The sequence below is a fragment of the Charadrius vociferus genome, unplaced genomic scaffold (genome assembly GCF_000708025.1).
Source record: "Charadrius vociferus isolate BGI_N301 unplaced genomic scaffold, ASM70802v2 scaffold261, whole genome shotgun sequence".
In the NCBI taxonomy this organism is placed as follows: Eukaryota; Metazoa; Chordata; class Aves; order Charadriiformes; family Charadriidae; genus Charadrius; species Charadrius vociferus.
In genome coordinates, this window is record NW_009646856.1 from 3,282,619 (window position 1) to 3,300,302 (window position 17,684).

General features: G+C 35.1%; 1 protein-coding gene across 2 annotated transcripts in view; it reads left to right on the plus strand.

Annotated features, from left to right (window-relative positions):
• The window catches only part of GPATCH2 (G patch domain containing 2), a 116,392-nt gene that overhangs the window by 73,687 nt on the left and 25,021 nt on the right, over nucleotides 1-17,684 (plus strand). For both annotated transcript variants that reach the window (XM_009894313.1, XM_009894314.1), the window contains exons 5-7: nucleotides 6,081-6,145; nucleotides 8,886-8,925; nucleotides 12,234-12,304. In XM_009894313.1, the coding sequence (XP_009892615.1) occupies nucleotides 6,081-6,145; nucleotides 8,886-8,925; nucleotides 12,234-12,304 (176 nt within the window). The remainder of the gene's footprint in view (nucleotides 1-6,080; nucleotides 6,146-8,885; nucleotides 8,926-12,233; nucleotides 12,305-17,684) is intronic.

Below are 17,684 nucleotides of genomic sequence, written 5' to 3' on the forward strand. Positions count from 1 at the left end.
ATACTCTAAATATGTGAACGTGGGAAAAAGTATCTTTTCTTCTGGAATTTAAAAAAATTGATTAATATAATTAACTTTTACATGTGTTAATCTGTAGTTGATCATAGCAGTTAATTTATAGAGTGGAAAAATGCATCTATTCTCTCATTTAGAAAAGTGGTTAGCTCATTTGTGTAACTAGTGTTCAGCAAAATTTTGCTGAAATTTTACTGGTTTTGCATGCTATGAATGTGACACAGTGATGGCTAAGTTAAGCATTCAGATACTTCCATAATTATTTATGTGGATTTTTTAAATACATCATAGAATCATTTAGATTGGAAAAGACCTGTAAGATCATTGCGTCCAACAATAATCCTAACCCTGCCAAGTCCACCAAATCATAGCAAGGACATTACATCCTGTACAAAACAAGCTCGGTAATGTCCTTTCACTGCACGTGCTGTGGAGTGTTTGGCATAAAATCCAATTTAAAATGCAAAAATATCACTTTCAGTATTTAACAATTACCTAACTTTTAAGAAATTTATTTTTTTCAGTAATGGAAGACGTATCTGAGGTAGAATTACAAATACGACATAGTCTGTATTGTTTCAAAAATATATTTCCTATGCTAAACATAAATTATGAAGAGGAAGTGTACTTGCTGTGTCATAGCAAGGGAAAAAATAAGGGAGAAGAGGTATGGTTGAGTAGGCATTTTAAAGTAGTTTACCATATTTTAAGTATTAAGAAAATAGTGTGTATGGTACACATCCGTACTTGGGAGCTCTGTATTATAGGTGTCTTTAAAAATAATTAATGATTTCCTATGGGTTATTCAGTAAGTGAAGGTTAAAATATACTTCAAATAAGAAGTAAACAGAATTGCTAAGTAATGATGTAATGTATTTTTGTTTTGTGTTAACTTACTGTATTTTTTGTTGGCACATGGTAGTACCTTTTCTTTAAACTACAGCACAGGTAAAGTAAAATAGCGCTATAATATTTATTGTATGAAGAGATGCATAAATTGATCCACTAAACTGGTTAGTTTTCTTTAAACAATGTTCTATATAGACTCCAGTCCTGGACACTTCTTAGCCTATTCATGTAAAGTAAATGGTTCAAGCAACCTATGACTGTACCACAGACATTTTTCTCCCTCTCACTCAGTGGTATGACCAACCGGTCAAAAGAGGTGACTGTGCTGCTCTATTCGGCATTGGTGTGGCCTCACCTTGAGTACTCTGTGCAGTTCTGGGGCCCACAATTTAAGAGGGATGTGAAGGTCCTTGAGTGCATCCAGAAGAGGGCAACAAAGCTGGTGAAAGGGCTGGAAGGAATGTCTTATGAGGAGCTGCTGAGGACTCTGGGTTTGTCTAGTTTGGAGAAAAGGAGGCTGAGGGGCAACCTCATTGCTCTCTGCTACTACCTGAGGAGGAGCAGTGGAGAAGGAGGTGCTGAGCACTTCTCCCTGGTACCCAATGATACGATGCGTGGGAATGGTTCAAACCTGTACCAGATTTTGCATGCTATGAATGTGACACAGTGATGGCTAAGTTAAGCATTCAAATACTTCCATAATTATTTATGTGGATTTTTTAAATACATCATAGAATCATTTAGATTGGAAAAGACCTGTAAGATCATTGCGTCCAACAATAATCCTAACCCTGCCAAGTCCACCAAATCATAGCAAGGACATAACATCCTGTACAAAACAGGCTTGGTAATGTCCTTTCACTGCACGTGCTGTGGAGTGTTTGGCATAAAATCCAATTTAAAATGCAAAAATATCACTTTCAGTATTTGGTTCCCCTGTACCAGGGGAGGTTTGGACTGCACATTAGGAAGCGTTTCTTTAACAAAAGGGTGGTCAAACACTGGAACAGGCCTTCTAGAGAGGTGGTCTGTGCCCAAGCTGTCAATGTTTGAGGCATTTGGACAGTGCCCTTAACAACATCCTATCTTTCAGGTCCTTCTTTTTTCTGTTTATCCCACCATCTTTCCATATATCAGTTCTGAAGTTTGTTATATGTAATATCTTGGGCAGCAGTGTACAATGTTGTGTATTTTGAAGCAAAACCCCTGAGTCTTGAATACTTTTCCATTTTACTGTGTCCATCAGTGCAGGTCATAATTTCTCAGGCAAAACAGGAGTACTTTGTCTCTGAGTTGGAGTACCCGTGTTTCATGAGGCTCTGTAAAGAGTGTGCAGTCACCACCTGTCTTATTCAAACAATGGTAAAAGGTCTTGTAGCCAGAAGAAGTTAACAGTTCCAAAGATGACCCTAAACTTTATTCGTCTTAAAACAGTTATATCAACTGTAGGTTATAGTATCTCTTGTCCAATGTGTTACTGGAGAGACTTTGCACAAGAGGAAGATGAAAAGCAAGGAAGCTCAACCATTTCCCTAGTTTCCCTTTACGCTCCTACTTATTTTGCTGCTCTATGCAACCAAGCTGCAGTACAGGTTGCAACACAGCCGAGTTGTGTGAAGAGCCGTGATATTTCTTTTGTACTTTTTGAAGGTTGATATTGTTCCTTATCCTCTAGGACATCATTCTTTGTCATTTGCTACATCTAGTAAGTTTTTTAAAAGCCACTATTCTTAGTTAGAGGAAATAGTTGGAAATATTTCTACTTTTTATATTAAAGTTAACTTAAGTTCCAGTATGAGTGTGGTTATGTTCAGTAATGGGGTAATGTGACTTCTAGAAACACAAACTATTAAATATACTGCTAAAAAGCTTGAAAGAGGTTGTTGGGCATTTTCTAGGGATTTTAATGGCTCATAGGAAGGAACTTTTGAAGCCCGAATTCTGTTCATGTTGTGTATGGACTTTAAAGCGTGCCATGGCATTTTTTTCCCAAAAGTTTATTCTTCAAAAGATTTGCAAAAAATATTACTCTATTTATATTATCAGAAAAAGAAAAATCTGCTGCATTTTTTCCTGTAAAGCATGTGGCAAAAGTAGTCTACAGCTCTTGTTGGACATTATCAAAATGTGCTTTTTCAGATTGCACTTAACTTGCCCATGGCTCCGGTGTTTGTTACAAAAAAAAGAGAAGGCGCCTTCTCCCTCACTTTTTTTAGAGGGAACAGTAACATAAAGACATCAGACAAAGCAAGGAGAGTTTGATGAAAAGGAAGACAAGCCCACTTCAGTTCTAATGTCTTGCTCAGGTGGCTTAGTCCTGGTTGCCTGGACCCCTGTGGCTAAGAACCATCAAGGACCATCAGTGCTACTTATACAGCATCAGCTCGATGAACTTGTGTATTCGCAGCTGATTCAGCGTAAGAGTATTAAACGCTAACACTCTTCTGGATATAAGGACATTGTTTAATACTGTGTAAGAATTGACCATTACCAAGAAGTGTGTTGTTAATGAATGAACTTAGTTTAAAGTTTAAAACAGGCCTGATCTGTCAGTCTTCTAAACAATCCCATACATTCAATTAAAAAAAAAAAAAAATTGTTGTGCTTTGCTTGTCCTTAGTATCCCAAGAAAAAGCTAGTGGTTACTTTAACCCCTGATTTCTACTTGTGCACTGGGACTTCATCACCTAAACCAATTCTAGATAACTGCATAATTTTTTTTTTTTCATTAATAAAGAATCTGAACAGTTGAGAGGATATTTGTTTTTATTTTAGTGTCCTGCGATCTGCTGCTGCTTTCTGGAGCAATTGGTGCTCTCATCTGTGGAGTCTGAGCAGAACTTTGCAGTAGATATTTCTAATAGTGAGTTAGCAGATGAAGATGGGCTTTTGCTTTGTTTTTTCACACCCTAGATAACTTTTTTTTGTCAAATAGGAATTCATTTGCATTAACATATTGCGAATCTTACAACAATCAGCATTCAGTTTTATGTAAAGATCCATGTGTATGCATTATGAGTTTAGTTTTATAAATATTTTGTTGCTGCTTAGTAACTGAAGCTACCTAGGGTGTGCAAGAGAAACCTCAGCAATGTACTTTCTGATCAGTTATACCTGTATTCCAAGCAAGTTCATATTCTCATATAAATTAGTGGCAAAACATACCTCTGCGGTTTATATATTATTTTAAAACTGGCAATTTATCAAGTGATTTTTCTTGAAATTTCCATGCTTATTAAATTTCAGATTATGTATTTTGGGTAAGCTGGAAACTTAAACTTGTTTCCATAAGTATGGCTGCTGGTAAACAACCAATTTTAGTCCAGAAAATAGCTTTTGCTTCTGTCAACATGTTGTTTATTTTCTCCCCGAGATAAAAAGTTCAGTTTTCTGATATTTGTACCAAGATAAAGTCTGTAAACAAGATTAATATAGTGTGGAAAAGGTTGTCAGCAGCCCTGGCAAAGGAAATAAGTTGCCTGTACACAGAACATACTGTAAACTGAATAAAAGTGTCAGGTCCACCATGAGATAATGTGATCATGAACCTCTAACAAAGCATGACATAGGCACAGTCGGCTTTTCTTATAGCCACAGTGTAGAAAATGGATTACTATATTCCAGGGATACCCACTGGAATAGCATGAAAACCTCATTTTTAGATTAATGCAGGATGTAACTCTCAAGAGCTGAGCTACATATTTACCTGTAGTGTTAAAGTAACAGTTTAGTTATTAATCTTAGAATTTGGAAATTATATATTAAAACACTTCTCCATATTTCTAGCTTTGTCTTTGTGAATTGACATTCCTTGCTGGTATTATTAGGTGAACTATGCCATTGCAAAAGTAACGTTTGGTCACTATTTTATTATTATCATGTGGCAATATAAAGTTTCGCTAAGTCTAGTAAAACAGTAAATTCCAAATGCTCTTAAAGCAGTAGGTGCTGTTCTCCAAATGTGGCTGCCATGCCTACTCGGTAGGGATTTGTATGTTTGCATAGATATTTCTGGGGTAAGGCGTTACCAAGTCTTTTCGATTACCACCAGCCAGAAAAGGGACAACGCTTTATGGTTACTCAGATTGGCCCTGAGTGACGCCATTCTTCAGGTCAAAGAAACAGATTATTTTTTTTAACTGCACAGAGCTTTCAAATTATTCAGTGAGCGTTCTTTGAAAGTTTTCCAGATTTGGAGCTCTGACTGCCCTGGCTTTTCTCCAGCATGAGACCCGATGAATAGAGATTTTTTTCTTTAAAACTTGAGCGCATTGTTCTTTTAATAAAGAATAGGCTCCTTTTATCTGTGAAGCTTTCGCTTGCGTACTTTTGGCAAGCCTGAGCCATATAAATGTATTATCATTGAGTTTTTGTGGTCTCCTTTCAAAACTGGCAGAACGTCTGACTTCATTCCCTCCTCTGGTCATCTACTGACTATAAAACTATCTCCAAGGAACTGAAAATTTGTTCCTGCATTCTTTCCAACAGGAATACTTTGCGTTCTGCTCTGTTTCTTCAGGCGTGAGTTTAATCAGGTGGTCTCTTATTCTTCTGCTTTTACCTATCTACAAGTGCAGACAAATTAGCCAGATTCCAAAAACAAAAATAAAGCTGTTTGAATGCATTCTTGAGGAATACCAGAATATCACATCATCTGCAAAAGTCTGCATGTGCTAACATGCATTCTTAGGATCATTCTTAAATTGAGCATAGTATGTGTTTTTGGGTTTGGTATATATAAAGTACTAGAGAAGGACTACAGTACAGTGTGGTAAAAATTATTTTATCTTTGCTTTCTATCCCACATCAACTTGAATTTCAAAAACTTTGTGTAGGGATACAAAGGTTGGGAATGTTTTTTAATAAATTTACCATCCATATCTGTGGATAATACAGAAATATTTTAAATATTATTTTCAAAGCATCTGACTTTCATTTTTTTGGAGATAAAGTGCTTCATGAACTTTTCAAAAAGTAACCTAGGCACCTGACATCTGTAAATGTCTGATGTCTGACATCCAATCAGAATTACACATAAAGGATTTTGGTAACCCTTGTATAGCACTTTCTGCATTCAGACTTTACTTAAAAATTGCAGATATTGCTAATTGCATTTACTGTATCTAGTGTATTGTCTCTGTTTTCATAATAAACAGTCACTGTGTGTGTATACTGCCCCATTATTCAAAGACTTTTTTCCAACTTTGTTTCATTAGATAACTCCAGGACCAGGCGGTAGCAGGAAAACGGTTCACTTGTCCCAGGATTCTCTTCACCACGAGTGAGTATCAGTGATGGGAGTTAGAACTTTTTATTATTGTTTGCTTTACAGTAGTACCTCTGTCCCAAAGCCACATTTTACAACTGTACAAACATGTGATAAGAGAACCTCAGCTCAGCTACGTAATGATCTTTCTTGAATAATAGTATTTGTAATACTTCATAAGTAATTTTATGTTTGTTAAAGGAATGTGAAGTTCAGGGCTTTGTAAACATGTTTTTATTAACTTGCTAAGTATATGCTTTCCTAAAACACAACAGTAGATACCAAGTATGGGTTGTTGAAAAAGGGTGGCTTTATTTTTCTCCATTCAGAAATGCCAAGCCTGAATATATGAAAATAAACAAGCATCACATCTTTGAGTCTTAAACATGATGTATCGTGTGAGGAAGAAGGTTATCATAAATTAGACAAAAAGACACTGAATTAATTGTTTGGACAGATGTAAACACAGAATGTCATTTGGTTTGTTTAGTTACTCCAGTGTGCCATTACTGTAAACTCTTACTCCGTTCAGCTGACAACATTAGCAGCGTTATTTCTTGGTTATCTCTTTTGAATAGTTACAATAAGATGGTTAAATTTTCTTGTACTTTTCCAAATCAGAAATCTAAAACACAGACACACGTGACTAGGAAATTATATATTTGAGGATACATTTATATGTTCTAACTGCTACTAGATATAGCATCCACAGTTTAAAACAAAACTTGCCAAAGCACATATACTACAAACATCAGATCCTCAGTACCAACTGTTTTATGCTCCTAATCAACTTCTGTTGCATCCCATGACTTGCTAATGTGCGTGTTAACTAAAGAGAGTATGATTTCATAAGTTATTTCTACCCTGAAGTAGTTCAGCTGATTCTTTATGGTTTTTACTTTTGTTTATTTTATTAAGACAAACAAGGAAACAAATAATACTGTAATTAAGTGAATGGACAAAATTATACAAAACAGTGTGACGTGAATATCACGTTCTCATTAGAAGACGTCTTATTCTTTAGGAAGTTTTTTTAATGTCTAAATATGAGATGCATTCAAGTTACCTTGATTGTATTTTCTCACTAGAAATACATTTAAGTTAGTCTTAATCCACTGATTTGCCACAAACCAGCAGAGTTTATGTGTAGGAGGATACCTCAGTTTGCTGCTCCTCCTTGAGCATTTGCTGTTGACACTGGTCAGGGACAAGACTCTCATCTTTGTGGAATTTAGATCTAACCCATTGTATTTCTTATCTTCATCAGCTTCTGGATGTTTGTGACCTTATTTGTTGTGTCACTCACAAATGTGACAGTTTTTCTTTTCATCCACTGCCAACATCAAAGTTGTGTGCATGAAATCTCCGTTTTCCTCCGTTTTTGAACTATTTGGAGCAGTTGATGAACGTTTCATGTCCAAAATATATAAATAACTACTAATTTTTATCTCAAAGTGTATCTTTAATTTTATTGCTGTCATTCTCTTCTCATTTCCTACTTCTTTTCCTTAATCATCTTAAAAGTAGAAAAAGGAGTTAGCAGCACACAGGTTTCGATGACAGCTAGTCTTGTATACAAGAATGAGAGGGTTCACTGCTCATCAGCAAGCTCACAAAAAGTGAGTGACAAAAAGCCACAAAACTTTCAGATTTGTGACTTAAAAAAAAAAAAAAAGAGAGAGAGTAATTTAGACCAGTCAATTCTATGGAATCTGTTACTTCTCAGTATATTTATTGAAGTAAAAATTTTAGTGTCATTACATGGCTGCTGTGGGGAAAAAATGAGAGTAAACTGTATTGAATCTAACTACTTCAGAAAAAGCGTGACTAGGTTAATCTTATAATCTATGGTTACACTTCTAGAGAAACTTACAAGCATAATAGCAGATAATGCAATGGTCTTTTTGTGCAATATTATAATGGATGGAATTATTTTATCCTTTGCCCAAAACCTATTGCTTGCTTATATGACTAATATGTTGGCACCATATGTAATTTCAGATCCCCCTTGTTTTAATCATTTTTCCTTCTCCTTTTCATTTTGCAAGTGTCAAGATTTGCCCCAGTTTTGTATATGCTTACTTACAGCTACATTCAGATGTTAATTCAGTTCCGTGTGCTGGCAGTATGTAAGCCAACCAGTATTAATATGCTTTTACTGCCACTGAGGGAAAAGTCACGTTGTGAGTTCTTGTCCCTGCATGTCAATGTCTTAGTCCAAATTTTCGCCTCTATGAAATAACGCTGCCAGTAGTCAAAATTGTGCAATTGTATGGAGATAGGAAGCCACTGAATTTACGGATTTTGAATTTCACTTTAGATTCAAACTCAGACATCAATTTGTGAAATAATACATTAACAACTAGCAGGTAGTCCACAGTACCTAAAAATCTTTTTAGTTACAATCTTAATAAGTAACACTTCCGTACTAAATATGGAATTACTTTTATTTATAGCACATGCACTATAGTATATTAAAATACTATCGTTTATATATTATTTTAGCTTGTTTGACAAAATATAATTACCTATAAAGCCAATAGCTACTCAGAAGTGAAATTTGTAGTGCGTTCTTTCAAAACTGTTACAGACTTAGAGAGCTCAATAAAAATATCCCATTAAAATAAAGCATAGCCAAAGGCTGTATTTTCCTGGCAGACAATAAAATACCCGAAAGCACGCACAGGCTGGTCATATGACAGCATGTGCTTTGTTAGTTATATTGTTAAACCTGTCTTTTCTTTTTCTCCCACAGCCACTGGTTTAGCCCTGGGGCTAGGAAGGAACATAGCCAGGTAAGAACTGCTTTGATCAAGAACAGTTTACTTGAGATGTGTAAAGGAATTTAACTACCTCTACTCCAGAGGTAGTGGGCTAATATTTTAAGAAATTATAAACAAAGCAGATATGGTTTCATATTTTCTTGTAAGGAAACATATTAACAGCAGAGCATTTCAAAAAGTCCCTTAATTAAAAATCTTTAATCACTTAATTTCAGTTAAGCGTCTTTGAGTTTTAACAGGTTAAATGGAAAGTCTGGTTGTTTTCTTAATTATTTTGTTAATCATAGTATCTGCAAATATTGTGTTTCCCAAAATGCTGGAAAGCAAAACATTTGACTCTCAAAATCAAGAAATACAGAACAGTGACAAGAGTGGGCAGGCTTCTACAGGAAGATCTTCAACTCCATTTTTCTGCGTTTCAGTGGTTTAAATGACCAGAGCAGTAAAAAAGGAACTGTTAAATCTCTATCACGGTGCAGATATCGATGAAAGTATCTCACTACTTTGTCTGCTGAGCCCCTACAAATAGTCCCTAGGAGGTCCAAGCCTAGACATGTGGTTGAGGGAATGTGGAGACATGTTTAATACTTGATTAGCAACATAGCACTTATTTCTTTAGCTTGTCTTCAGACATGGAGGAATACCTTTCTTTGTGGATGGTAGTAAGGTCTAAACAGAACATACTGTCCAGGAACTTTATAGTGTGAAAATAAGTCTGGTTTCATTTCATAAATGTATCATTAACTTCAACTACTCAGTAAAAATAAAAGCAGCTGAATATATCAGCAGTGCATTGAAATTTAAGACTTAAGTTGCACAGTAAATTTTGCAAGTTGGTAAAAAATGGTATAACACTGTTGATTTCATTAGATCTGTGCCAGTTCACTAGTACATTTACAAATTTAAACAGATTTGAAACTTCAAAAGGAAATAAGATCTGTGGAATCTTTGAAGGGTTCATCAGAGGATGATCCATCATGAATGCTTGTAGCTCTCGTGAGTCATAGTTTAAATCAGTGTATACTCTTTCCTTTCCCCTCCCCCTTCTTTTGAACTCCAGAGCAAGCTGAATCTCTAAAAGTTATATTACTTGCCCAAAACTGCCAGAGTGGATAAAACCTAGTACAGTTTTAGCTGTAAATTGTGAACTTCTAACATGTTACATTAAGCTGACTGACACTTAACATCTAAACAGACGGCTTTATATGATTCACATTTAACTCTCATTATTTTGTAATGCATTTCCTAGTAGAAGAAAGACATTAAAAAGACCGTTTTAAATATGAGCGTGCTTCATCTTAATTAATCAAGTTAAAAAGTTCTCTTGGGTTAATCTTTATCCTCTTCCTGAAATTCTGACGCTATAAGTAGTCAAATTTGCTAGATTAGAATGAGTTTGAGTGAATATTTTTTTTAATTGGCTTTTTTAATATATCAATAGTCTCACATAACAGAGTAGTTAACTGAAGATGTACTGTTCACTTCTTTAAAAGATTCTAAGCTTAAAACAGAATGGAAATTTCCATGCTGAGAAATACGTTAACCTGCATCATACATATGGGCAATATCCATTCAGCATAGAGTGTGAAAAAGTCTGCTTAGCTGACACATAATGACAAATTAATTCATCTTTTCTCAGATAATATTAGATTTGAATTAATTTTAAATTTTATGTGTTTATTTTGTACTTCCTAAGGGCTGTGTTTTCAGGGTCTATCTGAAGTTCACTGTATTTGTAATTTACAGATTACTAATGAATTGTAAAGTAAAGCTAATGTCATCAAATAATGTAGGTGCTACTGGCATATAATGGGTTATTCTTTTTAGACAAGTAAAAAAAAAAGAGAATGATGGTGCAACGTAATTATGACAATTTTGACAGCCTATAAATTCTGACTAAATTTGTGAAGATCCATAGCGTATAACTATTGGTTGCATCAGTTTGCTACTTTCTCTTTTAATTCATTTCTGGAGTTGAAGTTGTTTTGTTAGAACACAAGTAATTAACTAGCCAAATTTAAAATCTGGCAGATGATCTGTGTTTGTACATGCTCTAACTAAAATGTACTTATCAGCCAGAGAATATTGATAACAGTAAGACTGTTCTCCTTAGCTTCATCATGAACTACATACACATTGTACGAATGTCATGCTGGTTAAAATTGTGGCTACATTTAAATATGAATTTTAAGTGCTCTGATTTGTTGATGATAAGAAAATGAAAAAAATATTTTATCAGAATAAGGTGCCTTACCTTTATGTATCCTTCAGAGTGCCTTTTAAAACTGGACTGCACTATTTTTACCGCACCTGAGAACTAGATAATTGAAATGACAAGGAGCATTCCTTAAACAAGAAGCAAGCTATAGAGAATTGGGGAAAAATTAATCAAGTGTATTTGATGTCATTTTTTGGAGTCCATGCTCATGTACAGCATTAAGGTGTGGTTGGCCAAGTCATGAAGTTCATCATTTCCTAATTTCCAGTGGACTTCTAAATGTGTTTGCTGTGAATATTAGATCCATTTACCTGAAGTCTGTTTCTAAATAGTCGTTCATTCTATACTATCTTCAGTATATGATTAGTTTCAAGAAACGTTTGTATTTTTTTTTTGCTCTCTAATTCTAATGTCTTTAGTGTACCTTTTCGGCAGTCGTTTTTTACTGTTACTGTCACTTTACTCATCCTGACAAATATCATAATGCTGGAAGTAGACTTCTGAATATTGGACATAGTCTGAATAAAAAGTCTTCCTTTATTTGTCTAAAAATAAATAGAGTAAATCAGAGCTTGTTCCAGAAACTGAGTCACCGTTTCAGTTAAATGAATCTTTCATTATTCCTACTTCCCCACTATTATCGGAGGCTGTAATACCGTGTTTTTGTTGATTCTGCAACTTTGAAATTACAAAAGCTCCTGGGGCTTACAGGAGTTTATAACTGTTTCATAACTGCTCAGATACGAGTGCCAACCTGAATAGTTTTTCATTACATAATTTTGAAAATTGAAATTGCGAAAACTGTAAAATTTTATACCTAAGTTAATTGTAAAATTGTGAATTGCATGGCTTTCTAATATGCTTTGAGAATGCTTTGATTTTTACTTCTTCAATTGTTTAGGAATTTTAAATTGGTGGATATATCTTGAAATACTAACTATTATTGTAAAATTCTGTGAGATGTCCATCTCTTCTAGAGTCTTGGGTGAAAACTATTGAAATATTACTCAAGACAGGAAAGAATGGCATTGTCAGGAAAACATTTCTAAAAAGCAAATAAAGGCATTGCTTGTGAGACTGTTCTGAACATTTCTTTTAATAGCTTCAACTCTTGCGAGACAACCGATCAGAAAGAGGACACAAGAAAAACAGCTCTGTGAAAACAGCTAGCAGGTAAGTTAATGTTCCAGCTGTCATTGATACTGTTTATGAATTTGTTGATTTCTTAACTCTCAAATGTTTGTGTAAGAAATTACACAGTTCTTTTGGGGTGTATTTTCAGAGGTCTTCTGGGGTTTTTTTGTGATTTACTTTCAAGAATTTCTTTTATATGGCATAATCTTTGCCTTAAATGTAGGTATTGGACTTTATTGGTGACTATATGCCACTATACTTGCTAAACTTAATCTCTTTAGTAAACGCCAGAATTAAATGCAAGCAAAAGTAAGGTTTGTGCTTCTGTCATGTAAGTTAAGTGCTGAAAATGTATAAAATTACCATTATACATACATGCTTTTGAAATCAGGAAGATAACTCAAATACTGTAACACTTAACTTGTTCTTATATCACATTTTGACAATAAAAATTTCATTGTGAAGACTTATTAAAAACAAATCTAGTTCTGTTCTCTGGCTTCTTTCCTCCCACTCAAAAGACAAAAAATTCAACACTGAACTGATGGGCACTGATCTAGGAGTCTGTTCCTGGAGGGTTTTTTATGTATATGTTACCTGCTGAATATATTCTGCCAAATAATTATTTTAATTCTAGTATTTTTTAAAAGTTGAAACTACAGAAATGTTTCCCTTGCTATGCACACCACCTTATACAATTTCTACATTGTTCTGTAAAGATGACAACGTACTATCAAATTATGTTTTAAAAAAAGTTAAAATAGATTTATTTCATAATGTAATACTATGGGTTTGAGTGAGACAGTTGTCTTCCAGGCACTTGTCTTTTACAGTATATGTGGTCACCCTGAAATAAGTTATTAATATTGTTAAATATTTGCTTTGATGAATACCTGTAGAGAGAAAAGAACACTTCTTTCAAAAATATGCATATTAAATACAAATCTTATTTCATTGTATACAAGTTCTAGTTACATGCTCTGAAACATTGGTTATACATGTGTTGGTCATTCATCTTCAGAAATTGTTGTTATCTTTGTCTATTAAACAAAATCGCTGCATGCATTTTCTGGCAAGAATACTTGTTAAGTCATATTTTTGCTCAGAATTTTAGAATGAGTTCACTTTAGGTATGAATTTTCACCGTAACTGCACTCTTACTATCAGGCTGCCTACATGAAGCTGAGAGTATAAAGTGGATATAAAGTGAGCAGTGAGAAACAGATTATATTTAAAGTCATTTTAGGATCTTTTCTATGCTGTAGCAATGTAAAATGGTGTCCGAAGAATTCAGAATCATAACTTACGTGTTTGTTATTCTGACCAATGAAGCTCTTGTGAAGTGATTGCTACCTACACAAGCAGTTAGTTTGTTCTTTAAAGTGACTTGAAGAGAAATTCTTAGACTTCTATGAAAATGATATTTTTAACGAACCATCTGCTGTCTTAGAATATCAAGTCATATATGTCTTATTTACAAGCTGTATATTGAACAAATTTTAACATTCTTGCTACAGTTTAGCTTCTGAAAATAAGAATTTAATTTGCACAATGTGCAAACATTTTTTCTCTCAAGCCAATAGCATGTCTGGTGACTACTTTCTTCCTGTAGCGTGAGTGTTCTATAACCTAATATTTTGCTTTTTATCAAAAGCTGTTACAACCAAAAGAGAGATTGAATTCCAGATGTATAGGGACAACACATGACAAATACATCGTTCATCTCCTCATATCTTCATAAGTCCCTATCCTCATTCAATTCAAAACAATTCCTCTGGTATTCCGTTCCTTATAAATGACATTCATGGTGCATAGTGACAGATGTCAGATTTATCTGTGGTTAATATTGAACTTAATTTTAAATTATCACTTCTACCAAAAGGGTTAATCTTAGTTTCACCAGGCAATACAGAGAAGGAAGATATTTCTGTTTAACAAGGTACCTATAGAAATCACAGGTTTAGTAGCAAATATTGTTCACAGAGTTAATAAAACGGTGAACATCACCTTAGTTGCAGATGGGCATCTTCATTACTGTGTATGAAACCTTAAGATGCAGAAATCTAAATGACAGATTTCCATGTGCCCAAATACTTTAAACCCACTAACCTACAATGATGCCGATCAAATGCCACAAGGTTAAGTTGCAGAATTAAGAAACATTTTAGTAAATCTTTCATTATTTCAGTGTACTACATGCATATGCAGTTAAATCTTCTGTTGAATGCAAGTGCTTACTCACACCTGAAAGTCTGAAGCTTTCTGAAATTGACTCTGAATTAGTTCTTGCATGTCTGAAACTAATACAGGTGACACATCAAGGTAATTCAGATTAGTAACCCCCTTAAAAAGAGGCATACAAAAAGTAGTGGCTGTGGCCTTATATTGTCTTAATGTTTGTTGCTAAAAGCAGTGATAGAACAGCAGCAGTGAGTAGGTATTGGAAATTCTATAAAATTATTGTGCATGTCGAGAATACAGTTTAATCTGCTTTTATTGCAAGACTGAATTTCTCTGGGTCAGTCTTCATATAGTTTTCACACACCCGTATTTCTTGCTGTTTCTTTTTTGTTTGCTTTTCTGAAATACCTTTTTTCTGGTTTTCTTCGGCATATGAGATATGTGTATACACACACACATTTTTCTGTGCTTGCCTTGACTTTTCTTACCCCTTTTGGATGACTGAACACCGTTCTTGTCTCAGCATGTAGACAATATGTAAATACCCATATTACATTAGATCAGTGACTTGTGGAATAATTTGCTCTGTAAATACATCAGAAAGGTGTGGAGCTCGAAACATGGCAGTGGTCTGCAGCTGTCTCTTTGTGGTGAAATAATAGTGATATTTGCTGGGTGAGCTTTAATGTACTGGGTTTCTTGTATTAGGTTTCTTCTGTCAAAATTAATAATAATGAGCCAATCCCATGTAAACTAACATGACCTTTTACTAGTGGCAAGGTAATTGGATCGTTGAGAACTGTTGATTTGGCTACTGATGAACCAAATGCTAAGAAGGGGAACAGCCCTGCACCACAAAACTTAGAACCTGGATAGATTATATTATACTGATACAGTTCAACACATCATTTGTATTCAACACATTTAAATATACACACACATATATACTTATATATATATATACACCTGTTTATGCTACCTTTACAGACAACTACTAATATGTAGTTTTCCCATTAATTATTTAAACTATATAAACAGTACTTAAATAATACTAGTTTAGAAACTGCATTTATTTCTCCTGTATAGCCTTGAAAAAGTTCTGTTTACATTATTTCTCTGCATTAGAATGGGAGCAGTCCCTTCCCCAGTCCAGCTACACTGCTCAAAGGTGTTAATTCTTCCAGCTGCTTGTTTTCATCCTCCACTCTTTTGCCAGTAAAGAAGGGGTTTTTTGTCTGCTTTTTTTCAGTACGCTTCGGGCAAAACCAGCCTGGTTAGCTCAACTCACCTATTTAAATTAAATTGGCTGGTTTTGTACAAACCATATTAGGGAGCGCTCACATGATTTCTTCCTCCGGCAGAGCTGTGGAGATGATAATCTCCAGCAGATGTGTGATAACAAATAGCTCGGGATAGTAATGTCTTCATCTGGCGCAGTTGTTAGCAGACCAAATGTCTGTCTGTAGCCCCAGGCTGTGGGCAAACAATTGAACATGATTGAGTTATGGCGAGTTAACAAGTTGCTGCTTGGCAGCTGAACTGCCATCGCTGATCATGCGCTCGTTCTTTGCCTGCTCCCATCATAGGGTAAAACACATTTCCTTAAGCCACCTTTGTAAAATTTTATAAAAATGAGTTCTACCTAAAGAAGATTTCCCAGGGCTAAGAGATTCGTTTGGTCAGCTATGGAGACAGCGCTGAACGATGTTTTGCTGAGCTGCTATAACATGATTTTGGACATGTGATTATATTGTTAAATATATGGGCAACCTCCATCACACAACTGTCTGCCTGTCTCTTAATGTATTTATCCTCGCAATACTTTACACAGTTAGGAAGTACTTTTATCCTCATTTGACAGAATAACCATAATCCTTAAGCAACTTAATATTTTGCCTTTGGTCATACAGTCGATGCCATAACTAGTTAATTTATGCTGTAATGTAGAATCAACAGAATTGCAGGTTGGGAAAACAGTAGACTACTGAAAAAGTTAAACTTGCGTAATTATTTCCTTTACTATACATAATGGTCTTGTGTCATATTTCTTTTGCAGTGTGCTTCTGTTAAGTATCATTAATTACTTTATCTACATACTTATTTTTTCTTATTGTACTCTAAGTAGAATTTGACACGTGCATGAATTGAGAAACTGAAAAGAAAACAGTGCCAGAAGCTTTTCCGCTTTCCAATTTTTTTTGGTCATATCTTGATAATTCTGTGTTGGCTTTCCACGCTCAAATGCTCCCTCAGAGATCTTTAAAAGAAAAAAAAAAAAGCTCTTTGTAATTCTTATGCAGTTCAGTTCTGGCTTGAAAGAAGGCTAAGTCATGCTCATAAAAGCGATTTCAAGGTGGTGTAGAATTATACAAGTGAGGTTTCAACTAGCTAACTGATGCTGTGTTGACAGTCTAGTCAATGTAGCAGCAGCTTAGTATGAAGTAATTTGCCACTTCTTGTGGCTGCCAAGTAGTAGACCATAGCTTGAGGTAGAGGTAGTACCTTGATATTTCTTGAAAAATCAGCAGGATCCACCTAATCAGCCGTTATTATAGCGTGAAAGGAGGACTGTGTGCCAGTCATCCAATCATCACCTGTTGCTGCTCTATTTTGATCTGGCAAGAAGTCTTTGAAGTCTTCGGCTGCCGTGGTGAACAGCACAGCCTGAAATACGGGTCTTTGCACGTGTGGAGGAGACATTCAGGAAAGCAGACTCTGGAAGTAGTATGAGAAAGATTACGTAAAGGAAATATGTCAGATGCTACTAAATGGTGACGTGTCAATAAAAACCCAGAACATCAGTCATAACTTCCCCGTGTTTTCTGCAACTGTCTCTTACCCTCCTCTCCCTAGGTGTTCTCAATCTGATTTAAATATGTGCCTTGCGTTGGTACAAGAGGATGACTCTCAAGTATTTTTGCTTTTTATGGTAGCAGTATTCTCTATGAATGAGTATTTAAAGAAAGCTCCGAAGAGAAGAATGACACCAAACCGAGGAGAGCTTTGCAAAAGTGTATTATTGCTTTGGTTAAAAATACGACTTTCTGTCTTTCCCAGTTTGCAAGGGAAACCACTGTTTGTACATTTGTACATCACTTACTCATTTTCATCTGATGATACGGATCATGGCACTTTTTTACACAGATGTGACAAATAGCATTACAGCTGCTCTTTATTTGATCTTCTAAAGAGACAAAGATGTGCAAGGATTCTGCCTGCTCCCTCTTTCCCAGTGTGT